The 27,989-nt window shown below is 54.9% G+C and overlaps 1 protein-coding gene and 1 long non-coding RNA gene across 3 annotated transcripts in view; one reads left to right on the top strand and one right to left on the bottom strand.

The window, feature by feature from the left end:
- Nucleotides 1–30: 30 nt before the first annotated feature.
- On the bottom strand, nt 31–27,207 carry RBPMS2 (RNA binding protein, mRNA processing factor 2). 2 transcript variants are annotated; one of them, XM_070469135.1, is made up of 9 exons: nt 27,117–27,207; nt 26,823–27,015; nt 10,603–10,680; nt 10,003–10,041; nt 9,179–9,241; nt 8,719–8,869; nt 8,094–8,242; nt 1,449–1,518; nt 31–1,180 (listed from the first exon to the last, which is right to left on the bottom strand). In XM_070469135.1, exons 2-8 carry the CDS (start codon nt 26,922–26,924, stop codon nt 1,456–1,458), a joined length of 645 nt encoding a protein of 214 aa, XP_070325236.1. In that variant the 5' UTR covers nt 26,925–27,015; nt 27,117–27,207; the 3' UTR covers nt 31–1,180; nt 1,449–1,455. The 2 variants fall into 2 exon arrangements, with proteins under 2 accessions (XP_070325236.1, XP_020738054.1); XM_020882395.2 differs by lacking the exons at nt 26,823–27,015; nt 27,117–27,207 and adding an exon at nt 26,135–26,514.
- Nucleotides 26,018–27,989, top strand: part of LOC139035617 (uncharacterized) — a 43,803-nt gene continuing 41,831 nt past the window's right edge. Inside the window, exon 1 of the long non-coding RNA XR_011488246.1 lies at nt 26,018–26,206. This is a non-coding gene — a long non-coding RNA (uncharacterized lncRNA). The remainder of the gene's footprint in view (nt 26,207–27,989) is intronic.

Genomic DNA, 27,989 nt, shown 5'->3' with positions numbered 1-27,989 from the left:
CAACCCAAGGAAGCACAGGTCAGAGAGCAGTTACTTTGGATGATTTCTTTTATTTTGCGTTTCATATATTATCCAGTTTCACATTCTCACAGGCTCAGCAATTACAACAGCCACCTCGTCTCCCAAGTCTGAAAACGGCAAGACGGCCACGGCTGCGGCCAAAGGCGAAGCACTGATGTGCTCATGAAACAAAAAATTGCACAATTTTTCCTTCATTTTTCTTAAACTAATGGCTGACGCTAAGGCTCACTGCTGGAGAATGGAAACCCTTTTCTTCTTCATGCCTCAAACGAAAACGTTAAACTTATCTGACAAGGCGGACAAGGTCTCTTCAATAATTAATTGCACACACACACGAAAAAATCCTTTATGTTGCATAAATATTTTGTTATACAGGGTACAAAAATACTTTCACTTTTTTGGTTGGTTTCAAAGTTTGGAAAGAATGAGGAGCCATGGCAGGGGTGGGGTGTGCCGGGGAGAGGTAAGCAAAACGGGTAGAGAAAGGATTTTCTTAATGGTTGTTGGCCCATCTGAGGAGGAGAAAACAGAGGACCCTGATTTGAAATGACCAGGAAAATGTTCTGTCTTGGCTGGGTGGTCCTTCCTGTTCAGCCTGGAAGTGAGTGGGGTGGTGGGGGGGCGCGGTGCCAGCCGCCGGGCGGAACTGGCTGCGGGGCTTGGTCCTCACTGAAGCCGTGGGGGTGCAGAGCAGGGGTGTCGGGAGAGGGACCAGGAATGATGAGCTGTTAGTGGCCAGGCCTTGTTACCATGGTGACCCAATGTGAGAACAAACTGTACACTCACATATACACAAGTTTAAGTGTCTTAATTCATGCCAGAAAACATGCAAAATTAAATGCCTCGTGCCTTTGAGGTGGGGCTACGGAAGCAGATTTGCACTGGAGACCGGGCCTTGCTTAGTCCCCAGGGAGGCCTCCCCGCTGGGCCTGGGGGTCCCAGCGAGAAGGCCCCTGAATCCAGCCGTGAGGCCTTGGAGTGGGGCTGGGGGACAGGACAGGGCTGAAGAGGAAGAGAGGAAGGAAAAGAGTCCACTGAGTCAGGCTTAGAATTCACAGTCTTTGGAGGGCAGCAGCAGCAACTCTGCAGGGCCACCTGGGGACAGGGGGCGCTAAGGGCGGCTTCCTCCCCCCGGGGCCTCGAGCTGTGGTGACAAGACCTGGAGGGAGGGGGGAGAGAGGGGAACGTGAGCAGAGGTGGGAGACTGGAGCAGGACCCAGGCCCACCCCCTTGCAAGGAGGCTGCCAGGTGGAGGGTAGGGGGTGGCAGGGTTGGGGGAATGGGGAGAACCAGCCAGAGTGCCCCCGGTGCAAGCTCAGGTCGGGTGAGCACCAGCAAGCCCCCAGGACTTGGGCAGAGGAGCCGTGGCCCTGCAGGAGGCCGGGCTCTGGGAGGCTCTCTGTCCTGGTCTCAGAGCCAGCACTTACTGAAGAACTAACAGAACTGCCGATATTTCCATCCTGGCTGGGTGGTATCAGAGGAAGGGTACCAGCGCACCTGTAAGAGAAGCCAAGGTTAGGAGCTGGCCGAGCAGTCCCTTCGCTCAACGGGGGAGCCCGAGAAACATGGCCTTCCGTGCCCCGGTCCGAGTCCTGGCGCTGTCTCTGATGGTGGAGTCAGGCCAGTTACTCACCGCTGGGTGTCAGTTTCCTCATCCCCAGAATGGGAGAGCGCCTTCTGACCTGCCTCTTCTACAGGATGGAGGTTCAAATGAGAGGACGGTTACAAAGGTGTTCACTCCTCCACTGAGTCTGGCAGCAGTGGGAGGAGTCCTGGCAGCCGGCAGGGGGTGGGGGGCGCGCCCATCCCCCTTAACCAGGAGAGTGTGCGACTCCTGACATCAAGGAAGGGACCGAACACGTTTTCTCTCAACTTCTTGAGTCTCAGTGTCCTCACAGCTCCAGAACAGACATGATTAAGCCCCAGGGTGTGACAACTTGAGTAAACTCCGGGAGACAGTGGAGGACAGGGAAGCCTGGTGTGTTGCAGTCCGTGCGGTTGCAACGAGTCGGATGCCACCAAGCGACTCAACAGCAACAAAGTCACAGGGTGTCCACAAGGATCAGATAGGACAGAACATAAAAACTCGTTAGAAACCAAAGTCTGTGTGGTCTCCAAGGGGTAGGACTCCCAGATGTGACTGCTGTCCTTGTAGGAGTCAAGGGAGGCAGCTGTGACCCAGCTGACGCTTCCACACCCATCCGCCACCCCTCCTGTCCCCTCCATCATTACTGTTGTTTAGCCCCTCTGTTGTGTCCAACTCCTGTGACCCAATGGACTACAGCCCACCAGGCCCCTCTGTCTATGGGATTTCCCAGGCAAGAATGCTGGAGTGGGTTGCCATTTCCTTCTCTAGCGGATCTTCCGCACCTGGGATTGAACCCACATCTGCTGCACCAGCAGGCGAGTTCTTTACCACTGCGCCACCAGGGAAGCCCATTCCGCTCCATTACAAGACTCCTAATTCTAGTGATCTGTAACCTACCAGCTGAGCCTGCCAGCAACCTCAACCCTGGACTTGCCAGAAGGCCCCACAGAGCAGTGGCCCCAAAGCGGGATTCCCAGAGACAGGCCAGGAAACGACACATACGCCCTTCTCCGAGGGCCAGGAGTCTGGATCGTGAGCTGTGCTGGGGGCCAAGCCAAGATCGCGAGGAGGCAGCCTGCCCCTCGCGACACAGACAGCCCCTGGCTGCCTAGGAGGGTGGGGGCAGGGCATCACAGGGCCCCGAGTCAGGGGTTGGGGGAGGAGAGCTCAGAGAAGGGAGCCAGGCTTCTCTTAGGAAAAAGAGGGATGGCTCAGGAGAGCCCTTGGGGAGGAAACCAAGTAGCAGCTGGGCACAGAGACGATCTTCATGAAACTGGACAGTCGGACCCAGCACCCACTTGGCTGCCGAAGTCCCTGCTGCCGTAAGCAGAGAAGACATCAAGCAACGCTAGGCTACCTGGCGGCTGAGAACTTGCTCCTGTGCCCCCTCAGAATCCCAGGTGCGGTGCTGTACAGCTCAGGACCACCCCGTGCTCTGTAGGAAGTTGGCGCTGGTTCCTCTGAGGTGCCAGGACACTCGGCACATGGCACAACTGGGTCCCAGGCCACCTGCCCAAGGCCAGAAGGACACTCTGGGCTCCAAGGATGGGGCACCGCTGCTACCAGCACACAGCTGACCCCGACCTGCCAGGACCACCTGGATTAGGACCCACATCACATGGACAGGGTCAAGAGCCTCGTGGAGGCATCCAGTCTCAGAGGCCACCTTATTTTCTCTCCTGTCTTTTAAACATCTGGAAGCACTTCCCTCCCTTCCTGGCTGACAGCTGAGTGGGAGGAAGCCTCTCCTCCCCTTGGCTAAGCTGTGGGCTGCCCTCCCAGCCGGAAGCCCAGCTGGCCGCCAGAGCTCATTCCCCAAGAGAGGGGCGACGAGGAAACCAGTACCGCTGCCACGGGAGGAGCCTGCAGCCAGTTCAGCTCGGGGAAGCCTGAGTGGGCCCAGACCACCACCCTTCACCCAGCCTGCTGCTGGAGCAGCCCCTCATCAAGGAAGCGCATGGCGGGCGAGTGCCCTGCAGGGCTGGAGCTGGGAGAGTATCAGATGAGAGTGGGAGGGACCCTGGAGGCCTCCAACCCAGCCTCCTCCCACAGCAGCTGCTGAGGGGCCCCAGAAGCAAGCCTGCCTCATCTGGCCCATCCCTCTTCACTAGGTGCTGCGCCCTGCACTCCAGAGCCTGAGATAGCCGCTGCCTCCTTGGGGAGGAAGTAGAGGAAAGCCCTCATTTCTGAGCTCAGGATGGCCGTGCCACTGAAGTGGACAGAATGTCCTTGAAGCACTGTGCTTCCACTTTTCTCAGATGCCTGGGAGAGGCTGGTGGTCCAGGTCCCTCAAGAAGCATGGTCCATTCCAGCCCCAGCTCAGGCTCAGGGGTCACGGCCAGCTCAGCAGGGAGCGAGCGGCCGGTCCCCTCTCATGGCCTCCAGTCATTCAGAGGGGGCTTGGGAGTCCTAAGTGGCCATCCCACAGGGACAGGCCATGGGCATCCAGAATGCCTAGAGCTCCAAGAGGAGCAGCAACCAAACAAAGGAATTGGGGGCGCACACTCAGTCCCCCCCCAAACCTGGGACTGACGGAGAAGATACACCAAAAGGTGGGCGAATGGATGAATCCACATGAGAAGAAACAGGAACAGCCAACAGATACAGGAGCCTCGCTCATCACAAAGTCAATTTTGGGACTTCCCTGGTGGTCCAGTGGTTAAGACTCCAAGCTCCCTCTGCAGGGGGCATGGGTTCGATCCCTGGTTGGGGAGCTAAGATCCCGCATGCCATGTGATGCAGTCAAATTCAACAGTACTCAGTCTTACTTAACCCAGACTGGCAGGTCTACACTTTGACCTTGTGATAGTTCTAGAAAATTTATGATAAGGAAAACAAGCAGGACAGGTGCCCAGAGAGGTGTGAACAAGGGCGTCCATGGCAGCACAGCCTATCAGCGCAAAGAGAAAAAGTGTAAACAGCCTCAGCCTCAGTTGCCTGCCATCTACAGTGAGCTAGACACACTTACATGATGGCAGGACAGCCAGAATGTAGATCTACTGACATGGAAGCATGTCCCGATATTTTAGTTCTAAAACGATTAAACACGTAATTTGTGTGAAAGGCTCATACCCATGGATTTACTTACACTATGTCCAACCACCTACCAAGTCTAAGGACTAAAAGTGCTGATATTTTGGGGAGCAGCAAACGGAAAAGAGAAAAAGCCCTATCTATTTCTCCTCATGAATGCAGACCTCTAACAGCTTAATGCTTAGGCACCTGGCACATGCCAGATGCTGTTCTTAGAGCTTTTCACACACTAAGTGCATTTAATCCTCAGAAAAGCCCTCTGAAGTTGATGCTATTATCATCTCCATTATACAGATAAGAAAAGAGAGGCAGGGGGGTTTGTGTAACTCATCAGTAAGTGGCTGAGCCAGTATAAGGGGGTTGGGGAGAAGGGCCACAGTGAAAGATCCATATCCTCAGGTTGAAATGGAAAAAGAAGTCCAGGTTGGGAGGGCCCTGGTATGCATGGGGACATGCAGAACCCTGCTTCTAGGCCAACATCTTCATGTGCCCGACGCTAGCATGCGCCTGCCACCCAAACCCTCTGAAAGGAGATGTTTCTATCAAGATGATCAGAAGGTCCAACAAGACAGCCTCACTCATGCCAATACAGATTCAGGCCTGAACCATCTAGCTCGTCCTCTTTCTTCCTGCAGGTCTTGTCCTCACAACTACACGAGGACCCCATTCAGTTTTGCTCAGGCTGAGCTGCTGGCAGAGGGCAGGAGGTCAGAATGTACATATTGGGGTAAGAATGGAGCGACCAGTGTTCATCCCCTTTTGTCTACTGGCTGCTGCCACCTCTCCAAATCACCTCCTTACCCTCAGGAAAGAAAAATGCAGGCTACTGATCCTCTGAGTTCAGAATAACCTCCTTAGTGTCCACTTCCTTCATGTAGGCATTTGCAACCTCCACCTCTGGGGCAGCACCATCGGGGGAGCGGGGGCAGGGATGGGGCTCTTGGAAGTTAAAGAGAAAGTGCTACTACTTAGAAAATGCTTTTAGGGACTTCCCTGGTGGTCCAGTGGTTAAGAATCCGCCTCCCAATGCACGGGACATGGGTTCGATCCCTGACTGGGGAACTAAGATCTGACATGCTGTGGGGCAACTAAGCCCACAAGCCACAAACCACGGGGCCAGCCCAAGGGCTCTAGAGACCCCGTGTCCTGCAATGCAGACCCAATGCAGCCAGGAAGGGAGCGGGGAAGGAAGGAAGAAAATGCTTTCAGGTCTTTTACTGCATTTGGTCCTGACAGTGTGTGTTACTGTCAAGGACACGGCTGTGCAGAGAACTCAGGTAGCGGGACCTGGGCTAGTCACCACCTGATCCAATCACTTCAGGCTGCCTCCTGAAAAAAGTCACCATCCTGCGAGGTGGCCTTCACCCCACTCCCAGGGAGGCCAAGGTGACAGGAACTCAGGCACAACGAGTCCTCTAGCCTCAGAGGTGACTGGGGGGAATCAGACATCAAATGTGTGCTGAGTTGCTCAGTCATGTCCAGCTCTTTGTCACCCCATGGACTGTGGCCCACCAGGTTCCTCTGTTCATGGAATTCTCTAGGCAAGAATACTGGAGTGGGTAGCCATTCCCTTCTCCAGGGAATCTTCCTGGCCCAGGGATGGAACCAAGGTCTCCTGCATTGCAGGCAGATTCTCTACCACCTGAGCCACCAGGAATGTTAAATAACCATCAGCACTCCCTCTATGCTTACAGGCTACCAACCATCCTATAAAGCAGCTAAGACTATCATTTCACAAAGAAATGAAGACACAGAGAGGTCAAGAAAATTGCACAAGGTCACAGAGGTGTTGAAAGAGAGACAGGGCTTAGATGGAGGCAGCCACGGGGTATGGGGAGGGAGGGAGCAGGCTGGAAAGGCAGACAGGAGGCGGGCACACAGTCCTGCTGCACAGAAGCTTAGGAACAGGGAATGGCACACCACTCCCAGCCAGCTGGGGGCACCACCCTGAAAAGCGTAGCAGTGTCGCTCCTGAATAATCCGACATTCTGACTGTCCTGGCTCCCAGACTCTGCCTCATGTGGTCATGGCCTAGCATCTCAGAGCGGATAGGGGTAGAAGCTCTCCACCCAATCTGGTCCTGCCCTCTCGTTTTACAGATTGAGGACCACATGGAAGCCCAGAGGTGAAGTCACCTGCCAAAGATCAGGTGGCCAACTAGTGGCAAAGCTGGGATCAGAGGTTTCCTGGGGCCCCTGCAGTTAACACCCCCCGACCCCACTGCTTGGTGGGGAGCACCATCCACCTTCTGCACTCCGCCAGGTCACAGAGGACTGTCTTCACTCACGGCTCTGTGCCCACCACAGTGCTGGTCTGTGGTCAATCCCCAAACAGTGCTCAGGAGAAGAGCCTTGCCACCTCCCTGCCTAGATCAATTTTCCAATGTCTGTGGTACACAGCTGGGGAGACTGCCAAGGGCAACCACATGTTTGCCCTCGTTCAACCCAAGCAGCCGTGGCCCAGGGACTCTTTGTGAGGGTAGCAGCCAGGGAATCTGAGCCCTCCACCTTGGGGCTTGGTGAGTCCTTCAAAGGCCTGGGATGGGACACACACTTGGCACTCCTGCAAGCAGACCCCCCAAATCCTCCCATCTCAGCTTCCAGTTTCTGCAAACCCTCCGTCCTGTATTCTCATATCCTTGAACTGCTCGTCTCCTTCCACTGCCCCGGTCAAGTGACCTGTGTTCCCCACCTCTCAACAGCCAAGCTGCTCTTCCCGAGCCTCAGCTCGCTCACCTTGCTGATAAGCAGCCCAAGTGCGCTCACCACACCCCAGCTCTCCTGTCTCTGCAGCACCGAGGCACGGCTGAGGGCTGACCACCTGGCGTGGTACCCCGGCGTGGCACTGGGCAAGCATAGAGCCCTCCCAGCCCAGCTGTACCCTCCACCCCCAGAAGTGCTGGCTGCATCTTCCGCCCAGCCTGGAGAGTGTCCAGGCTCTGTGAACACAAGAGCAAACGACCAACGGGCACCTTGGAGGTTCCAGGTGCAATTCTAGCCCCTCACATGTCTTAACATTTAATTTTCACAACAACCTGAGGCAGATAATACTAATCTTAATTTCCAGATGAGTAAGAAGAAACAAAAACATCCAGACAAATCTTTCAGAGCTTTTCAGAGTTCATGAAAACAGGAGGAGGCAGAGGCGAGTGTTCCAGGCCCAGGGACCACACTCCATCACCACAGGCACAATGGGCATAGCCTGCCCGCAGGTGTCTAGTGGACCCATGGCAGCTCTCTCACACTCCGTGTTAGCAGCATAGCTTGAACGTGGCCTCACAGCTTATCCCCTCCTCCCCCTGTCACATCTCAAACCCCAAAGGTACTGTCAAGCAAGCAGCAGTGCTGTGACAGCTCTGGGGAGCTGGGCGGTCCATGGCAAGGTAGGAATGGAGCCTGGCCAGCTCAGAGCCTTCCTTCTCCCCCATCCTGCTTGTCCCGTCCAGGCTTACCTGAGCATGCAGGGCGGCAGCAGCAGCGGTGGCGGCTGGGTAGGTGAACGCAGTATGTGAGATGGCTGGGGTCAGCTCCGTAGTGTACAGAGGGTAGGGGGCCCAGGCCTCTGGGGATGCGGGGATCAGAGCAGCCCCCATCAGGTCATCTGCAGTGGAGACAAGAGCCACCATCATCAGAATGCTGGCTCCCCCTTGCACCACCCCATTCCGAGCAGAGAATGGTACCCAACGCTATTGTTGAACATGAGGTCCCTTCTCAGCTCCCCCGAAGGACCCCTAGATTCTAGGAAAGAAACCATAGTAACTTGGCCAGGCTTCAAGAAGCCTGTCTGCTTCAAGAAGCCCTCAGATGGGCTCGTCTCACCCAAGAGGATCAGAGCGGGCTGCGAGGAAGCTGGGCAGAACCAACAGCTCAGGAGCTCAGGGTAACGTGCAGCAAAGGCTGTGGGGGTGGAAGGAAGCCTGGGACCCGCGGGCATGGGTAACGGTGGGTGCAAGAAGCTCCTGGAAAAGGGGGCGAGCATCCACTCCCTCAGGGGTGCCTTCTGCATGCAACTTCATCCACAAGGGCCCCCAGCTCTGCCAGGTAGAAGGCAGCAGACGGCCGCTGAGTGCCACTCACAGGGGTCCCGTGCGATGAAGTGTGCTCCAAGGGCGGGGTGAGCATTGGTGGGATTTGGTGTAGCCATTAGCTTGTTCTTGGCCATCTTGGTGTTGGCTTTGGCAAACTCTAGCCTCAGGGTCTGAGGGTTCTCAGGATCAAAGCGAATACCCTGTGAGAAGAGGAGGAAGGGAGAGGCTTTACTCTGTGGGACCCAGACTGTCCACTGCAGCCCCCATAATCTATCCTGAAAGACTCAGCCACACAGGCCAAGACAAAGGACACGCTGGTTGGGCCTTGTGAGGAGTGGCGTTTGGCACAGATGGTAAAGCCATTTTCTGCCCCAGGAAAGCTGGGGAAGATACATCTGCGGGCTCTTTCCTTAGGTGTGGAGTGAAAGAAGGTTTGCGAGAGACACAACAGAAATCCCGCTGTCTAGAAGTCTGTGGGTTGGAGAAAGGCCTGTTCTCCATCTACTCACGTTCAATGCGTTCTTGGCTGCTTCTGCTCCTGCCCGGCTGTCAAAGATCACAAAACCAACAGGCTAGTAGGAAAAAGAGAGAATACCCTTGCATCTCTCCCAACACTCCATCTCCCCCTCAAGCATACAAAACAAATATATATATATAAATCTTGTCCATATCCTCCTGATGTTGAATAGGAAGAACAGTGAAAGGTTCTTGGGCACCAAAACTCTCCCACCCAGGTACCACTTTCTGGGAAATGATGCCAATAGAGCGTTACCCCACTGCATGAAACGTCACCTGCTCTTTTGCTGTTGTTGTTTAACGCAGGCAGGTAATTAAGTGCTAGTGTTTCACCCAGCAAGGAAGGGAACACTGATGTATCAAGGGCATGGGAAGGATCCAGGTTCAATCAAGGGGCAACAGGTTCAAAACTTTCCCAACTTCATTCTGCCAAGGTTCAGTCCAGACCACAAATGGCCCCTAAAGACTCTGGGCCCCAGAACTCCTGGCACTAGAAGTCAGGGCACAGCCACCACCTCCATGGTCCTCAGCCTCCAGCCCCACTATAGTTTCTCAAGGGCCAGAGAGTGGGGACCAGGAGCTGACCGGTAAGGAGAGGGAACCTGTCTACTTTTTCATCCTTTTACAAAGGAGGCTACTTTTTTTTTTTTTTTTAAGGAGGCTACTTTTTTTTCATCAGCCCAGGACAGGACCAGGATGACAGGGAGTAGGTATCAGTTGCTAGATGCTTCAAGACTGAGGACAAGAGAACTGGCTTAGGTCCAAGCTCAGCAGCCGGTCGGGGCTGGGACGAAGAAAAATCTTGGAGAGAAATTACCTGTCTTGATGTGAGCTTGATCAGGGACCCTTCATACCCCTGCAGAGAGAGGTGATCATTAAAAGGGAAGGTCAGACACCTCAGTTGTGCTACCCCAGCCACCCTGCAGCCCCACCTTTCCCCAGCTCACTCTCTTCTCCCGCCCAAAGGTGACCCACCCAGACCTCCACCCCCTGCTGAGCGCCCTCAGCCCTCATCACACAGCCTAGCACAAGGGTGGGCATCATGTGGCTGCATTCATCCTTTCGTGCAGGAATTCCCCTTTGCTCCATTAGCCTGTCATCTGGAAGCTCAGACCTCCCCTCTTTAAGTTTTCTTATCCGCATATGGAAAATGCCACACTGAATCTCAAAGATTCCTTATATGGCAAAGTCTACTGAGGTTCTACTGTCTCCACTTTACAGATGAGAAAACAGAGGCTCAGAGGGGCTCAGCAAATGACAACAAGCCACATGTGAGTCAGCCGAACCAGGGCAGAGAGCCAGGTCTGCGATCACAGTTTCTAATGGTTCTCCTGCTGCCCAGCTCAGGTCTGGACTCATTCCTGATGCTTCTCCTCCATCCAAAGCTCTGCCCATGGGTGGCTGGGTCCAGACTCACTTTGAACGGCCTGAAGAGCAGGTAGAGTTCTCTGGGCTTAATATCCACAGGGAGCCCACTGACGAACAGTGTCCGGACCTGGGGAAGAGACCACGGTGGTGAGGACCAGGCTTACAGGAGAATAAGGATGACGCCTCCTCCTTCAGGAAACGAACTGGAATCCTTCCAGGGCTGAAGGAAGAATTCAGGATTTCCCGAGCCTCCTTTAGAGGCTGAGGCAAACGAGCACCCAGAGTTTGACAGCATTTAATCTTTCAGAATCCTTTCTGGACCGCCCCCTCTCTCTGGATTCATCCTGCAGGTATCACAACAAGCACGAGCCAAGCACGTCTGTGCAGACTGTCCACTGCCAAACAGCCCCAAGGAGAGCCCTGTTTAACAAGAGCACAGACCAAGGACCCCTCTGAGCCTTGAAGAAAGCTATGGTCTCTGACCTCCAAGAAAAGCACAGGTAGAAACATACATATTTTTCAGAAGATGCCACGGACCCCTGGGGGAGAGAGCCTCTGTCTGGTTTGATGGGGAGGCAAAGAAGTAAACTCCACCCTGGAGTTTACTCCAGCCCTGGAATGATTTCATCAGAGGGCCCAGCATTTTCACATCCATCTCTTCCTGCTTTCTAAGCCAGATGTAGGCTCTTCAGTGGCCGGGTATGTGTTGTGTTCTTGCTTCTCTGCCCAGCTCTCTGTAGGGTGCTGGTACTAAATGTTTACTGGATAAGGAACTTAGGGAAGGAGTCAGAGATGGAACAATGATGCTGGGCTTTGAAGAATGAGTAGGATCTTGCCAGCTTCTAGTGAGGCAGAGGATGGTATAAGTTTCAAGCCTTGACCTCAACAAAGTTACAAGCTGTAGGTGAAGCTGGGTCTCAACACCAGGTGCCCATCTCGTGACTCAGGTTTGGCAAACCTGATCTCCTGGACAGTGGGTGAAGTCCAGGAGAGGACTGGCGGGAAAACCTTCTTAATTCACGTCTGCTGGCTAAATGCAGCCAGCAAGATCAGATCAGCCAATAATTATTACAAGGGAAGGAGATTTTTCAGAGTGTAGATCCATTAAAAACATCTTAAAACTGTGCTTTCCTGAGTAATGAAAAATCCAAAAGAGGAGAGCTTCCCAATACTCTTGACTCCTGTTTTGTTTTTGGTTGCATAGCTTTCAGGACCTTAGTTTCCTGACCAGGGATCGAACCCTTGCCCTCAGTAGTAAAATCTCAGGAGTTCTAACTGTTGGACTGCCAGAGAATTCCCTCAACTCCTGTTGCAAGCCGCATCTCATACCATGAAGCCAAAAGTAAGTCTTCAACTCATCACTGACAACTAAAAACAAGTTCACATGCCTGATGGCTCAGATGGTAAAGAATCTGCCTGCAATGCAGGTCTGAGACCTGAGTTTGATCCCTGGGTCAGGAAGATCCTCTGGAGAAGGAAATGGCAACCTGCTCCAGTATTCTTGCCTGGGAAATCCCATGGACAGAGAAGCCTGTCAGGCTACAGTCCATGGGGTTGCAAAGAGTAGGACACAGCTGAGCGACTAACACTTTCACATGCCTCAGCCTACCCGTCACGTGGTTTATTCTTCAAAGCCTTTAATGTGCCACAGCCCCCTCCAAAGGCACCAAAGAACTTCCTTGCTCTGATGAAGGCCTGTGTAGCCTTTCTGGAGACAATGGCGTAAACCAGGAGCCCAGAGCAGTCAGGCAAAGTTACACCCAACACACACATTCTCTCTCTCCAATGACGCACATGTCAACAACAGACAGGAATGGCAAAGGAAACCAGCCCCACCGCTGCTCGTAACCAGTGACCCCACCCCACCCCACAGGAATGGCTCCAAGCCCGCAGCTCATAGAACGGGTTAAGGACAGCTTCTTCTCTCACATGAGTTTCCGCCAAGAAGCAGAACTCCACCAGAATCCCCTGCCAGTTTGGACACCCCCATCCCCTTCAGTGATGCCTTCCCTCGCCACACACACTTCTGCTCCTGGGCTGGGGAGTGAGGCTTCCCTATGCCTCACAGCCCTTGGCCTCTGTGTCCCTGCGCACACAGCTCCTGAGCACCGCCCTGTTCCAGAAACATCTGGGAGAGACCAGACAGCCCAGGCTCCAGGAGGGTTCGATCGAGCTCCTGGACTCCAGAGGGCAGCTGTCCTCGACACCCCTCTGCCCTGTGATGAAAGACCTCTCATTTACATGTAAACCCCCAAACAGAAATGTCTCTCTCAGGTCACACAGCTTGTTTTTTTAAAGGCAGAAGGACTCAAAACCCAGGTCTCCATCCCAGCTGCTCAGCCAGACTGGTAGAGACGATGCTTGCTCTGGGGTGCCAGACTGGAAGCCCAGCCTACCCCAGAGAATGGACTCAAAGTGCACAAGCCAGTCGGGGCCCCGGCCCCTCCTCCCGGGATGACGGGACGTACTTCGGGTCAAAGACACAGAACCAGAGCTGCCTCGCAGAGGAAGCCTCTGCCTCAGTCCTCCCCAGGGGCCACCCATCTCACCCCAGCTAATTTTAAATCCTTCCTCCAATGGCTCCTTTCTGGCCAGACTTCCCCAGAGGCCCCCTAAAATAGAAAGTTCTCAGCACAAAGTTTCCTGCTTGAGGAAGCAGGCGGGAGTGAGTAAGGGGGATCTTTCCCTCATTCCCCGCTCAGACCCTGGTCTCCAGCCGTCTCTGGGCTACATGACTCTCCTCTTCTGCTTCTCATCTTTTAGGTTCTAGAGGCTACAGTACAGGTCCCATCCTGTCCTGGGCCATCATCCCTTAGAAAGCAAGCCAAGGTCAAAGCCGTGATGGGTTAGGTGGTGGGCCCCCCCGTCTGCCAGATCACAGACCCTTTGCTGGGAGGCTAACCTGCACGCTCTCCTTGGTTCTTACTTGACCCTGGACACCCCAGCAAATAATGTGCCCTCTGTCTGTCCCCTTTTGCAGACATGGAAACTGAGGCCCCAGAAAGGGCTCATGAAAGTTTGGAGCAGAGCTGGGTAAGACCCAGGAAACCCTGATTCAGCCATCCGTGCCATTCATCTGGCTGTGGGGAAGGAGCCGCGGCTGGGCAGCCTCGTTAGCCCCAAGGATCAGTCAGGAGCTGCCATGCATCTTCCAGTAGCCAGACCCTTCCCTCAGTGCCTGTTTAGGATGACGGCAAAGTTTCAGTGACAGAAAGCATGAGCTTAGCAGACTGGCCAGTCACATGTCAAGACGACAGAGTTTCCAGCGCCCACCTACCCGCTGTGTGCTCCAATTGCATCAGGTCCTGCCCCAGCCCACTGACCCTAGGTCCCCAACAAAGACCCACAGAGACACGCTGCTTGGCAGCCGCTCGTGCTGCCCCACAGCCCGCCCCTTCCTCATTCCTTAACTAAAGGGCATCCATCCTTCAGATCCCTCTATTTCCTCACTCCACTTTCCTTCAAGTCTTACGAAGGCCCTTAAAGACCCCCTGGTCTTTTACTGGTCCTACCAGTCTGCACTCACCTGGACTCCAAAATCCATAGGCAGGAGACAAGTCTCAAAACTTTCCTATCCTCCAAGGTGTTTAGAGCCAGGCTCAACACCTCAGACCTCCCCCATCTCTACACCCTCGGTCCCTCCAAAGGGACTCAGAGCCACAGACGAATGTGGTCGAGCATAGCAGAGTGATGCCATAAATGGGAAAGGCTTTAGTTAGCGAGACCAGGTTTGCTTCCCAACTTTATGCTTGGCTTGGGGAAGCTGCTGAATCGCTCCGAATCTCAGTTCCTGTGCAACATGGATATCATCCACCTTCCAGGATGATGAGCACACTTTATTTACTCTATGCCCAGCATACAGGAGAGGCTCAACAACATGCTTGTTCACTTAGGGCTCAGATAATCTCGACATTTACCTGCATGAAAACCTCACCTGTCAGGTACCGCAGGCCATTTAGTTATAAGCCTAAGGAGGCTGGGGGGCTTCCCTGGTGGCTCAGTGATAAAGAATCCATTTATCAATGCAGGAGACGCGGATACGATCCCTAGGTCCGGAAAATCCCCTGCAGAAGGAAATGGCAACCCACTCCAGTCTTGCCTGGAGAATCCCATGGACAGAGAGGAGCCTGGCAAGCTACAGTCCACAGGGTCACAAAAGAGAAGGAAAAGACTGAGAAACCCAACAACAGTGAGGCTGGATCAGGTCCAGATCAGACTGGAGCTAGGAATGTACGGGAGATGACCTTAGGCAGTCGCTGGATTCTTTAGTGCTCCTCTTCCCCAGGGAGCTCATATCCAAGGTGGGAGACACTGGAGATCAGCTAGTTCAACAACTTCATTTTATAGATGACAAAACTGAGGCTCAGAATAGGAAGCTGACAAGGCAATCTAATGGCACCGTCAGGATCCTAAGGTTTGGCAGGGACAGACACATGCAGTTACTTCTGTAAGGTCAGGTCAACAGTCCTGGGTCTCAGGCCAGCATTGGTGACGACTGCTCCATGCAAATCACTAGTGCCAGCCTCACAACAATCAGACACAACATTCAGCAAAGAGTCAAGCACGGACAAGGAGTCAGGGACCAACTGCCATTGATACAAGATGGAAAGATTAACCAAAGAACCCATGGCCCATTCCACAAAGCTTGCCAGGTGGCTCAGATGGTACAAGAATCCGCCTGCAATGCAGGAGACCTGGGTTCAACTGGGAAGATCCCCTGGAGGAGGGTGAGGGAATCCACTCCAGTATTCCTGCCTGGAGAATCCCATGGACAGAGGAGTCTGGAGGGCTTACAGTCCATGGGGTCACAAAGAGTCCGACACGACTGAGTGACCAACACTTTCAACACAAAAATGTTTTAGGGTAATTGGAGGAAGTATAAGGGGTTGCTCACACAATCCCAGGCTGCTGGAAGGCACCAGCCTTGTTTAACCTGGGCCCTTCTCCTTCCATACACTCACTCTCTCCAAAAGCATTCACACAAGCCAAGAGAACACCTCTCGCCACGAAACATGGAAAGCAACCACGGTCCTGTTGAAATGGTCACTTTCATGGCATGTACCAGCAGATCATGCTGGACCACAGCCTCATTCTTGGCACAGTTAGAAGGTAAGTTTGGAACAGGGTGGAGAAGGTAGTGATTGGGGAGGGGTAGAGAAGAGATAGGGAATCCTTTGCAATCCCCTGGTGGCCTAGTGGTGAGGACTTGGCGCCTTTACTGCTGTGGGCCAGGATTTAGTTCTCTGTAGGGAACTAAAGATCCCACAACCTTCGTGGCTCAGCCAAAAAAAGAAACGATGAGCAATCTTTCGAGGCCAGTGAAAGAAGACACATGTTGAGGAACCTGCTGGAAGCATCAAATTCAACACAGACAAGGAATGTGGCCAGAGAGGTGTCCCCACACAGGACCATCACAGACACAGTGTACGGCCTTCATGATGGTCAGAAGCAGACTCACTGGAGGCCCCGGCCAGCACCAGGCCTGCCTAAGGCAACAGGCTGACCTTCAGCACAACGGTGTCCCCAGGCAGCATGGCATGGGGCTCCCGAGGCTGCTGATTCAAGCAAGCCCTGCTGCCCATCTTTCCCTCAGGCTGCCAGGAGCCGGGGCGTCCAGCCCACAGGCTATCGCTGGTGGGCAGACTTCCTGGGGCCGGCTCAGTCTTCCCTGTGTGGTCCTGGGCCCTTTTCCTCCAGCTAGAGTCAGACCTCGGGTGCACGGAGCTCCCAACGACCTCTGGCCTGCTCCTCCCTCCTCCCTTGCTCTGGGGAGGGGCGGAGGAAGGCACAGGAAGTGGGGGCCTCCACCCTCAGCCTTACTTCTTTTTTTTAGTATTTATTTCTTGTTATCTTGGCTGCACTGGGTCTTAGCTGGCGACGTGCAGGATCTTCGTTTCCTCACGCAGGATTTTCTTTGTGGGGGGCACAGACTCTCCAGTTGTGGTGCATGGCCTCCACAGTGCCCAGGCTCGGTAGCGGTGACACGCAGGCTTAGATCCTCTGAAGCCTGTGGGATCTTAGTCCCCCAGTCAGGGACTGAACCCACGTCCCCTACATTCCAAGGTGGATTCTTAACCACTGACCACCAGGGAATTCCCCCTCAGCCTTTTTCTTTTTAGACTGTGCTGGGTCACTGTTACATGCATGGGCTTTCTCTAGTTGCAGCAAGTGGGTCTATGCTCTAGTCGCAGTGCACAGGCTTCCCACTGAGGTGGCTTCTCCTGCTGTGGAGCGCCGGCTCTAGGGTGCACAGGCTTCAGTGGTTGTGGTACGTGACTTAGTTGCTCTGTGGCATGTGCAATCTTCCCGGACCAGGGATCGAACCTGTGTCCCCTGCCTAGGCAGGAGGATTCTTATCCCCTGGACTACCAGGGAGCCCTATCAGACTTATTTTGAGGCACACACAGGGCCCAGACCACATGGGTGGGGGGGGTGGACTTGCAGGAGGAAAGCCAGAGGAAAGCCCCCATGTGGGATAGGATGGGGGCGTGGGGTCCACAAGGCTACTCCCCAAAGTCATCCTGCCCTAGTTGGGGGGACCCCACACTCAGTCAGCCCAGGCTGGGGCCTGGCTGCTCCACCTTCATTCGCAGCATAAACACTCAGCTTCCTAGGTAAGCGCAGCAGACGGATGCTGTGGCTGACAGGATAGGCTCTATATGTACCAGTTTCTTTTGTTGAATCTCAGCTGTAGATGTGGGTTCCTCTCTAGTTTCAGTCTGCGGGCTTAGCTGCCTCACAGCATGTGGGATTTTAGTTCCCTGACTAGGGATTGAACTCGAATCCCCTGCTTTGGAAGGCAGATTCTTAACCACTGGACCACCAGGGAGGTCCCCACCAGCTTTTACAAGAGATGAAAGGGGTAAACACTGCTGTCAAAACAGTGGTTCATCCTTAGATATTAAACCCCCTTATCCTTTAACTCCAAAAGACAACACAGCCTCCTTTCAAACCCCAGCCCTGTACTGTCTGAGACAGCACCCTGAACTCTGGGGACCCCGTTTGGGGCCCAGATCTTTGTCCACAAAGGATGCCGAGGTAGAAAATACCAGGGCCACCCCCATCATTCCCCCACTCCCAAATAAACCCCAGTAGTCCACCAGGAACACTACTCACTGGAAGAGAACTCGTGAACCCAAGCCTTCCAGGCAAATCTCTGCCTCACAAGGCTAGGAAACTTGACCCTGGGCAATAGAAACATCACACCAAAGAGATAAAAAACACTTTGAAAACTGATTCCTTGTAGCAATCCTTTACCAACTCTGATAGTTAGAATCCAGTCCGGAAAAGGAACTGTTTCAACTGTCCACTCCATCAAAACATCTTGCTAGCTTTGAACCCTGCCTGCTTGCTGCTTAGCACAGGGAGCCCTCCTGGTGTCATCTGGATGGAAAACACCACATACAGAAGCGGGTGGGGGAGGAGGGAAATCCAAACAGGGGAAAAACAAGCCTCTCGTAAGCCCCTCCCACATCCTTCCCCAACTCCCAGCCCTCTCCAGCAACCAAAATGCAGAATATCTGAGCTGGAAGGAACCTTATTTTTAGCTGAGGTCCAGGGAGTTGCTCCAAGTCACCGAGCACGTCAGAAGTACCCCAGTGTCCCTGCGTGCCCAGCTCACAAGTCAAGGCTCTTTGGCAGACCTTGATCTCACACCACCAACCCACTCAGAGCCCAGTGGGGGTCAGCCTTAGGTGTCCAGAACAAGTGACCTTCAGCATCTGAGCTAGGAGGGCAGAGGGATGACTGGGGGAGCACAGAGGTTCCTCTGGAGGATCCATGGTTAGTCTTAAACAGCGAGTTATATAGGGAGATCAAAGGAAAGACTGCCAACTCTCAGAGGCTGAGTGGGAGCAGCCTTGTGCAGTGGGGAAGGAGCTTGGAGTAAAGCAGGGTCCCCCCACAGCCTCAGGAAGACCCGAGTCCAAACAGAAGCCCAGGACACCTCATTCCAGCATCTCACTACTGCCCCTACCAGCCAGATTATAGGAGTTTATGCGCTTCAGACTGCATTATATAAAGCTTGCAGTTTTCCTGCTGCAAACGTCCACTGCCCATCATCACGCCCAGGTCAGCTCTGGCTTCTCCAAGGGGAAAAGAACCATTGAGAACCAAGACACAGGACTCAGGCTCAGCTTCCTGCTCGGCCAACAGAGCTGACATGGAAACAAAAGAAAAAGTGCCTCCAGCCAACTATCAAAGAGCCTGATTGAAGTCCCAACCCTGCAGCCAGGCAAGTGGCTTCAAGGCCTTCACCACTGCCTCAGCAATAGAGAGGAAGGGTGGGCTAGACTCAGGGCCCTTCATACTCTGACCTTCTAAGAAACCAGGGAAGGGGGAGAATGTGATGGAGTCTCCGAGTGATTCTCGGGCACTGTCCTCCATGGGCTCAGGGCTCCTACGCCTTCCTTTTTGTCCACAAGATGGCAAGGAAAGCAGGAAAGAAGGGGACAGAGGTTGAGAGGGTGAGAAAGCAGGATGCCGGAAGCCAGGCCCCGGGGGCTTCAGAGGGGTCTCTCTGCTGGGGCAATGCTGCAGCTGCCAAATGGAAACCTCAGAGCAGGCACCGTACCCCCGCAGAGATCTCAGGGGCCTGGGCCTTCTCTGCTGTGTACGTGTGCAGGGGGTGGGGTGGGGCTTGGTTCTGCCTGCGTCCTGCGCTTAGCCTTGGCACTCGTAGGTCGCTCTTACCCCTCCCAGGGGAAATAAGTCCCTCTCAGTGGGGCCACTTGACGAGAGGTGGATGGAATGTGGTGACATGGCCCGCAGACCCAGGACTTATAAGGGCTGAACAAGGACATGGGGAAAAGAGCAAGCAGATACAGCCAGACAGAAGAACAAACAGATACAAACACACACGCTCCCAGAACCCTGGGGCCTCCTGTGTCCTGCAAGGAGCTCAGGGCTGCTCAGCTCCCAGCTAGGACGCTGCCCGGCTTCCCTCCAGCCGGCCCGACCGAGGACACCTCCAAGTCACCACAGTCCGACCCGGTGGGGAGAAGTCCAAGCTTGGGAGGCCTTCCACAGCACTGTGCCTTCCTCTGACAATTCCGGCCCCAAATCACACGAATCAGGGCCTGGCTCTAAGGCCCTACTTTGGGCAGCACTTTGTAATTTCCACTTCTTTCGCACCTACCATGGGAGTGAGAGCCTGAAGGGCCTCTGATGTAACAGGCAGAGTGATAGAGGCCCATTTTACAGATGAGGGAACCAGTTCAGGGATTAGGTGCCTTGCCAGCCACTGGCCGAACTGGGGGTCAACTCCAAGTTGCCTGGGAAGTTAGGGCGGGAGGAACTAAGACGGCCTAAATAAAGCTTTGGACCTTATAGTCCAAGCTATTTCTAGCCCCAAGAATGAAAGGCTCCTCATCGTGGGAGCACACCTGGTCACAGCTGCTGCGAGCCCTGCTCTGCACCTCATTAGGGAACCCAACCAAGCAGCATGAACTGTGCTATGCAGACTCTGTGCTCCCAGGCTGGCTGGAGGCAGGGGCCGGGCCTGCTTTCCATCTGGTTCCAGACAGAGCCAGAGGACCATGCTTTCAGAGGCAACTCAGAAAGACAGGCTCACAGGGCCTCCAGCACCAAGCTTTCAAGCATGGCTTCCTTCACCCCCTGTACCATCCACCCACCCTGTCCCTCTTACTGCTGCGTGCTCAGCCAATACCCGTCTACTACTGCCTGACCCTGGAGCTGGCAAAGGTTGCAGGTATCACCACCGCTACACACCACCCCACAGATTCAAGGAGTTGTCCTAGGGAAATCCCATGCCCTTCCCCTAGGTCCAAAATCAGTACCTCCAACCCTTAAACCATGTAACATTAATCCAGTGAACGCAGGGCACCATGCATCTGAACACAGAGCGCTGAGCCCTTCACATCGGTACCCCACCTGACTGAGGCAGACGAAGTCTGATGAGTTTCCTAAAGGGATGCTCCTGTCAGGAGAGGGTCTCTGTTCAGGGATGGAAACGCTTCTAGAACCTGTATTCTAGTTTGGAGCTGCCCTTTCTCCAACACAGTAGGACCCCTCTATCCTAAGTTGTGCCCATATATAGCTGCAGCTACACATCAGAACAGGGACCAGTCTGGGTGGAAGTTCTTCACAGCTGTGATAGAAACAAAAGTTCCCCAAAGTTCAGGTCCTATTCCAAAAACTTCTCCAGATCTTTCCCAATTAAAACGCCAAACTCCAAACACACAAACAAACAAACCACTCACTTGGGAAGAGGGAAGGTGGCCAACCACATAGAGGAGGTAGAGACGCCAGGACACTCAGCACGGCATGGTTCAGGTCAGGCCCTGTCCTTTTTCCTTGGTCAGAACTATACAGGTAGCCGTGATGACTTAACAGTCCACGGCCTGTCCTCAGTCAGCTCTAAATGGCTGTAAATGACCGATGGGCCAAGGCAGACCCTCCGACTACACCCAGCCCCTGCTGTACTCTGGAGGCACCCAACATGGATGGATCCACCAGCAGACTCCTCAGGAATGGAAGACTCAACGATCCTGCGACCCATCTAGCCTTGACACACCTCACGGGTAAACTTATTCTTCCCATCCAAGGATGGAATAGGGAAAGAAGCTGAAAGCATGGAGGCCATACTGGTCCCTGGGCAGGCAGTAGACAGGGTTCGGCACAGGAAGCTCTGTGGGTTGTCTGCAGTTCCCATCTCACAGAAGCGTGGTTTCTGAAGTATAGGAGATGGGCTCTGCCTCAGGTCTTCACACTGCCTGGGGTGTGAGGTCCCCTCTCAGGCAGCCAGGGTCAGGGGATGGCAGAGAACTGACATGTTACCGCTGCCCAAAATCAATGGCTGAGCAGAGGCTGGGGGCCACCAGATGCGGCCAGAACCCAACACTCTAGTTGAACTCTTGGTAACCCGAGATGGATGGCCTTGGACCAGGAGCTCAGACCTCAGGGCAGGTGGGAGGACTCCTCTTCTCTACCTCCAGGGCTCTCTGGAGAACCAGTGTGATAAATGGGTGGAGATAAAGCAAGCTGAGTGCTGAAAGTTGATACTTTCAAACTGTGGTGCTGGGAAGACTACCGAGAGTCCCTTGGACAGCAAGGAGATCAAACCAGTCAATCCTAAAGGAAATCAACCCTGAATATTCATTGGAAGGACTGATGCTGAAGCTGAAGTGCCAATACTTTGACCACCTGATGCAAAGAGCCAACTCACTGGAAAAAGACCCTGATGTCAGGAAAGATTGATGGCAGGAGGAGAAGGAGACGACAGAGGATGAGATGGTTGGATGGCATCACCAACTCAACAAACATGAGTTTGAGCAAAGTCCGGGAGATAGTGAAGGACAGGAAAGCCTGGTGTGCTGCAGTCCATGGGGTCGCAGAGTTGGACACAGCTTAGTGACTAAACAACAACAACAAACGGGTAGAGAGCATAAGAGCAGAACAAAATATTGCACGGTTCATATCCTGTCTCCAGTTACAGCACTGGCCAGCCTCCTCTGCCCTGCTCCACCCGAGAAATGGAGATGAGAAATCAGAATGTCCAAACATTGAATGATACTTAGAAGCTAGTTCTTACTGGGGCGAACCAGTCAGGCTGGCCACTTACAGGGAAAGAGGAGATAAGGAGACCCAAGAGAAAGGTAAGAGAAAGGCCTCCCAAATGAAAAGCAGTCACTTTAGAGTTAACTGAAGTAGCCCCCTCTTTTTTTTTAAGTTAAGATGCCCAAAGCAACAGGGAATCAAGGGGTTGGGAGGTGAAGGCGGTCAGCCCCAGCACAGGCTACAAGGGGGATGTACTGTCTGTAAAGAATTCACCTGATCTGGTTTTTATCACCACACAACAACAATTCTAAACATCATCTGTGATAAACTGCTGCTCCCGCAGGGACTGACAGCTCCCACCACCCAGTCTCAGGATGCGACCAACTCAAAGAGAACTAGTCTGGAGCCAGCCCTGGGCTTCTATTTGGGACCCTGTAATCACCTAAAGCTCAGCCCTAAAGAGCCTGAGATGCAGATCCTCTCCCCTCTCCACCCTCAAGCCTCATCCAAACCCCCGACATAAAACAGAAGAGCCAGCAGAGTGTGTTAAGAGCAAACTCTGGGTTCAAACCCCAACTCAACCATTTACGAGCTACATGAAAGCTATTTAACCTGTGTCTCAGCTTCCTCATTTATAACATGGTAATAAAATAAGTACGTCACAGTGCTGTTATGAGAGTGAAATGAGTTAAAATGGTCAAATGTTCAAAACAACACCTGTTATGAAGACTAAGATATGGGTTCACAGTACTGCAAATAGTTCAGTCTCTCCATTAGGTTATCTGAACAAAGGAGACACATCCCAGCAATCCCCAGGGCAGAGGGGAGTCTGATCTACCAGAACCTGTCTGGATTGACCTGCTTGGGTCCTGTTTCCAGGTAAAAGCCCAGAAGCATAGATGTTTCCCTCCCCTTATCCCCTAGAAAGTCTTCAGACAGAGCACCAAGATGTCCCAGATCCTGGCAAATACTTTTGATGGCAGAAAAAAGAAAGGGGGCAGTACCCAAACCACACACTGGACCCTAAAATTCCTTCACTCATTTGAGAGCTAACATTGACCTATCCTGCCAGAGGCTAGGGACCAAGCTGGTTCTTAAGAGACCATTAGAGGACACACGATGGACCCTGGGGTACCAGACCTGCAGGAAGCAATTTTGACCCAACTTTAGTGGATGCAAAGGACAAAAATGGGGATGGAGAACACGGAGGGGTCAAGCTGTAGCTCCCTTAGCCACCTTTAACCCTGCTTTTCTATAACCGTTAAGCTGGCTTAAAACTTTTTTAACTTTTAGAAAATTGAACCTCACCCCCATCCCAAGATTCCAAATACCCCCCTCCTCATAGGGGGCCCTCAATGAATAATTACTGTAACTTAATACTACCTTGTATTATGAAAGTGAAGTCTCTGTTTTCAAAATAGAATATACTTTCAAACCAAATATATCTTTCCCCCAAAACACTGTAACTATCCAGCCATCCCTCAAGAATCAGTAAGCCAAGACAATGCTTGGGTCTGGGTCTGGGCAGCATCAGAGGCAAGCCCAACCTGAGCTGGGTTCTTGTGTGGTGGTATATCCTCACCTGAAGCTCAGGCACCAGCCAAGACACACCCGGGGGAGAGTATAGCCTTGCAATTGAAAGGTACACTTGATTTTCTAACACTCCTTCCCAAGTGACAGAAAAAAATGCCGATTTCCTCCCAAGCCTGCATGATCTCAGGCTGTTCATATTGTGGCCCCCAGCATTTCCTCGTAGTCACCCAAACAAGTCATGTGGTTCCACAGTCCACTCCTATTTTTATATGCGCTATTCCCTCTTCTCGGAATGCCTCTACCATCCCTCCAGGTCTAACAACCACCTGCTCAGCCACATCGTCTTTGCTTTCCTAGGTTTGCTTTAGCTAATCTCCAATAGCCAACTGGGGAGAGCCAGCCTAGGTCAGCCATGAGAGGAACCACCTCTGCTAAGGTGGATTTCCCCAGTGGTGGCTCTTGGGGGTTGCAAAACTGCCTACCTACGGGGCATCTAAGCTGAAGAGAATGTGTCCAGTTCCTGCTCAAACCACCGATCTAAGATGGAACCCTGGCTGAACAGTTTTTGGCCGGAGAAAAGGGGCCGACTCTCATGCTTACATGACCAGAGCAGATGTGGGGCTCCAAGAGACCACTGTGGCCCTTGGTTTTAGACCTCTGTAGTAACAAGAATTCATGCTCCCTACCCTCCCCAGCACCAACTGCACTGATTCCCTGAAGCACTACAGGGCTGTAGCCCACCTCTGCCCACAAGGAGAGAAATTTTACTTCTTGAGGGTTCTGCCCTCTCTCTCAGAAAAGCTAGTTAGAAAAAAGTGACCGGTACCTCAAATGATTTCTCCAAGATTTTAGACTGGCCACATGGTTCACCCTTCTCACTTCAAAGGGGTGGGTCTGAGGGTCTCAGGCAGGGTAAAATCCTTGCTGAAGTCAACTCTCCAGCAGAAGTGGTTCTGGGTCCATGTCCAGCTTCACTGGAGATAGACAATTTCAGTAGAGACCACACACACACACAGCAACCCTGTCACCCTCCCCCAACTCTCAGGGAGACTCTGAACAACCAGGTAAGGTCAGGATGGGGTCCTCAAAGCCAAGAGACTGTCAGCATCAAAGTCCAAGACAGACAAGGCCTTCAGAAGCCAAAAGAACACCAGCTCACACCACACTCCTGGACAGATGTCAGACCCTCTGGTGTAGTGAAGGGTTGTATATTCCGCCTTTCCTTCCCCACAGAAAGCGAGATCTAGACCTAGATTCTCAAGATGTCATGCCATTGGTGGACTGGGGCTGGCACCAGGCCTCTGAATTGCTAAGAGTGGGAGCTAGCCCTGTGACCCTCCTCCACCCCTCCCACAGCGAGGAGCCCAGCCCAGCCCGGCCACCGCCGCCATTCTGCACCAAACCTATAGCACGGAGGCCGGCACCACTGGAGGGGAGGCAGGCAGCCTCGCCAACCCCCACCACAGGCTCTGCGGTTTCTCCCCCAGACCAAAGGGAAGGGAGCTCAGGGTGGATAACTGGCCCTTGGTTTCCTGGGCAAGAGCATGCCGGACATGGCAGGAAAGGTCTCCTGGCCCTAGAGTGACACAGCAGAGGCCCCTCTAGAGAGAGAAAAAGCAACGAAGCCTGCCTCCTATCCACACCAGTTTTGTCTCCGCCGGCCAAGCTTCTGGTCTCCATTCAATGATAGCCTTAAGGCTATATTCACACACCCACCCCTCCACCCCGTATAGACACACCCTCCCGAGTTTTGCCACATCCAATTAACCACCCTGCTGCTGGTGATTCCATGAAGTCTTCAGACACCCTCCTCCTAGCACATGGCCGGTGAGCATTCCTTGTAGAATCCCAAGGGGGCCAGCTTTAGGGTCCTGGCTTGGCTGCCAGGGCAAAATCCGACAGAGGAGAACCGGGGGCTGAGAGTCTTTAGGCATCTCCTTCTCAAATCGGTCAGTTGACATCTTTGCCAAAGCCCAGGCTCTGGGGCCGTGAAGAAAGCCCGTCTATCCCGCCGTGAGTACAACTCTAGTGAACCAAGGTGCCACGCAGCCGGCCCAGGCCTCCAAGGTCACGAGGAGGGGTCAGGGGGGAAAGTGCAAGCGAGTGAGCGTGCCGCCCGCCCGCCGTGCTAATCCCGCCGTTTCTCTCAGCCGAGGCGGGAGTCCCGGCCACGCGGGAGCAGCGCCTCGGAAGAGGACTGCGAGCCGGGCGGAGTGTGGAGAACGAGGGACGCTCCGGCAGCGGGCGCGGGGCGGACGCGGCGCAGCTCGCCCACCGCGGGACGCACGGACGGCGGCCGGCGCGCTACCCGCCCCTAGCCCGGGAGGGCGGGGAGACAATGCCCGCCCGGCGGGGTAGTCCAGGCCGCACGCCCCCGCCCGCCGGACACGGGCTGCTCCTCCCCGGCCGAAGGGCAGCGGCGGGAAGGCGCCGGGAGCCGCTGCCAGACCGCGCGGGGGGCCGCGCGCGCCCCGTCCCCCGCCCCCCTCCGCGTGCGCTTCACAGGACCGGTCCCGGGGGCGCAGACCCACCTCCTCCTCCAGGGCGCCGCCGGAGCCCGCGCCGGTGCCCGCGCCGGTGCTGTGCTCGCCGTCCGGCTTCAGGTTGCTCATGGTGCGGGGGGTGGGGTGGGGCGGGGGTGGCGAGGGGAAGGGAGCGCTGAGGGCTAGCGCGGCGCCCGGCCCCGGCGAGGAGGTGGGGAGGGGCGCGGTGAGCAGTGCGCTCCGGGGGTGCGGGGCGGGGTGGCGGTGAGGGGCAGCCGCCGCGTCGGGTTGGGGGGTCACATCAAGTTTGGCGGGTGCGGGAGGCGGGGAGGGGGTGCGGCGTGGGGAGGCACTGGGAACCGGAGCGGAGCCGGAGCGGCCGCCGCCTCCGCCTTTTCAATGCGACCGGCGAGTGCGCCCGCGGCGGCGGCGGCGGCGGCGGGGCGGGGGGCGGGCGCCGGGGGAGGGGGCGGGCGCCGGGAGGCGGCGGGGGGCGGGGGCCGGGGGCCGGAACCGGCCTCAGCTGGGGCCCGGCCAGCCCCCTCCCCCGCCCTCGCCGCGGTCTCCGAGGGAACGCACAGCCAATCCCCGCCGCGCGCTGCGGGCTCGCCCCGGCCGGGGCTGCGGCGCGCCAGTCTCCGGCAGGGCTTTTCCCCTCTCTCCCGCGTCCTTTCTCTCCCTCTCCCTTTCCCCTTTCCAGTCTCTACCACGAGTTTTTAAACTTGGATGAACTCACCCAGCGAACTTTCTTAAAGGGACCGCGCGCACCGCGCCGTCCCAGCCCGCCGGAGGTGGGACTGGGTGCCAAGCGCCCCGCGCTCCCTTGTTCCCTCGTCATCTTCACCCCGGCGGCCCCACGCGAGGGGGCGCCCGAGGCGGGACTCCAGGGTCGTCGGCTTCAGGAAGGAGTCTCCGCATTGAACTCTGACCTGGGGTTATGGGTGTCCGGCGCGCTTTCACCCCCTCCCGACCCCCCATCTATCCATCCAGCCCCCGTCCGCCCTCTCCTTCCTCCCTCCCAGCGTCGGACCTGTGGAGGGCCAGGTTCTGGGGCTCAGCGCCAAGGCGGGGCTGATACCTGGGCTTCGGCCCGGGCTAGGCGCAGTCTGCTGCGTGACCTTGAGGAAATCACTTCCCCTCTCTGCCCTCAGGCTTCCAGCCCAGAGGGTGGGACTTAGATCTCAAACTCCCCTCCCGCCGGCAGTCACAGACTAAGACTGGACTGGGAGACAAGTCTCGGGGATCCAAACGGTTATTAGCCGCTGGAGACGGCGGGGGGTCGGTACCTCGAACGACCGAAAAGGTTTCATTCATGCACCCCACCCCCATCTTTAGGGTCCTCGCCTCCCTCGGCTTAAATACCACTCAACACACACACACAAACACACGCGCGCACATCTTTTCCCCCTCCTCCTCTTCAGAGCCCGAGGCTTGGGCACGGCTGCGGTGACTCCCCCCTCCGCGAGTCTCAAGGGCGCAGCCCCGAGTTGGGTTTTCCTTCAGACTCTTGGAAACCCGCGCCGACCGCTGCCGGCCCCCGAAGCCACCTTGTGAAAACCCGACCCCAAGTCGGGTCGCGCTTGAAGCGCAGCAGCCTGGAGCCCCTCGGAGCTGCTCCAGGACTGGGCTTCTCCCCAGCGCCCCCGCCCCCACCTCGAGCTCCGGGGCATCCCGGCCAGAGGCTCGGTCGAGACTGGCAAAGGCTCTGCCAGGAGAGGAGGGAAGTCCTGCGGGACCCCGCCCAGAATCAGGTGTCTTCGGGAGTGATCTGTCACCTTGCGCCTGGTGCCTGTTCAGACTTTCCTTGCCAAACCTTGTAGTGGCACCTGTATTTTAAGGCTGGAAGCGACACACCGCGTCGGTGGAGTGGGAAAAGCTACTTTTGCAGTCATGAACCAGTTAG

The sequence above is a fragment of the Odocoileus virginianus genome, chromosome 6 (genome assembly GCF_023699985.2).
Source record: "Odocoileus virginianus isolate 20LAN1187 ecotype Illinois chromosome 6, Ovbor_1.2, whole genome shotgun sequence".
Lineage (NCBI taxonomy): Eukaryota > Metazoa > Chordata > Mammalia > Artiodactyla > Cervidae > Odocoileus > Odocoileus virginianus.
The sequence above is the reverse complement of the archived record's forward strand: the minus strand, read 5'-3'. Positions and strand labels throughout refer to the sequence as shown.

Coding starts and splice junctions, on each gene's coding strand:
- RBPMS2 (XM_070469135.1), bottom strand. CDS start 26,924: ATGACGAGGGAACAAGGGAGCGCGGGGCGCTTGGCACCCAGTCCCACC. Junction 10,681..26,822: donor CCTTTAAGAAAGTTCGCTGG/GTGAGTTCATCC, acceptor TCTCTTCCCCAG/GTCCGGACACTGTTCGTCAG. Junction 8,243..8,718: donor CTTCATCGCACGGGACCCCT/GTGAGTGGCACT, acceptor TCTCCACTGCAG/ATGACCTGATGGGGGCTGCT.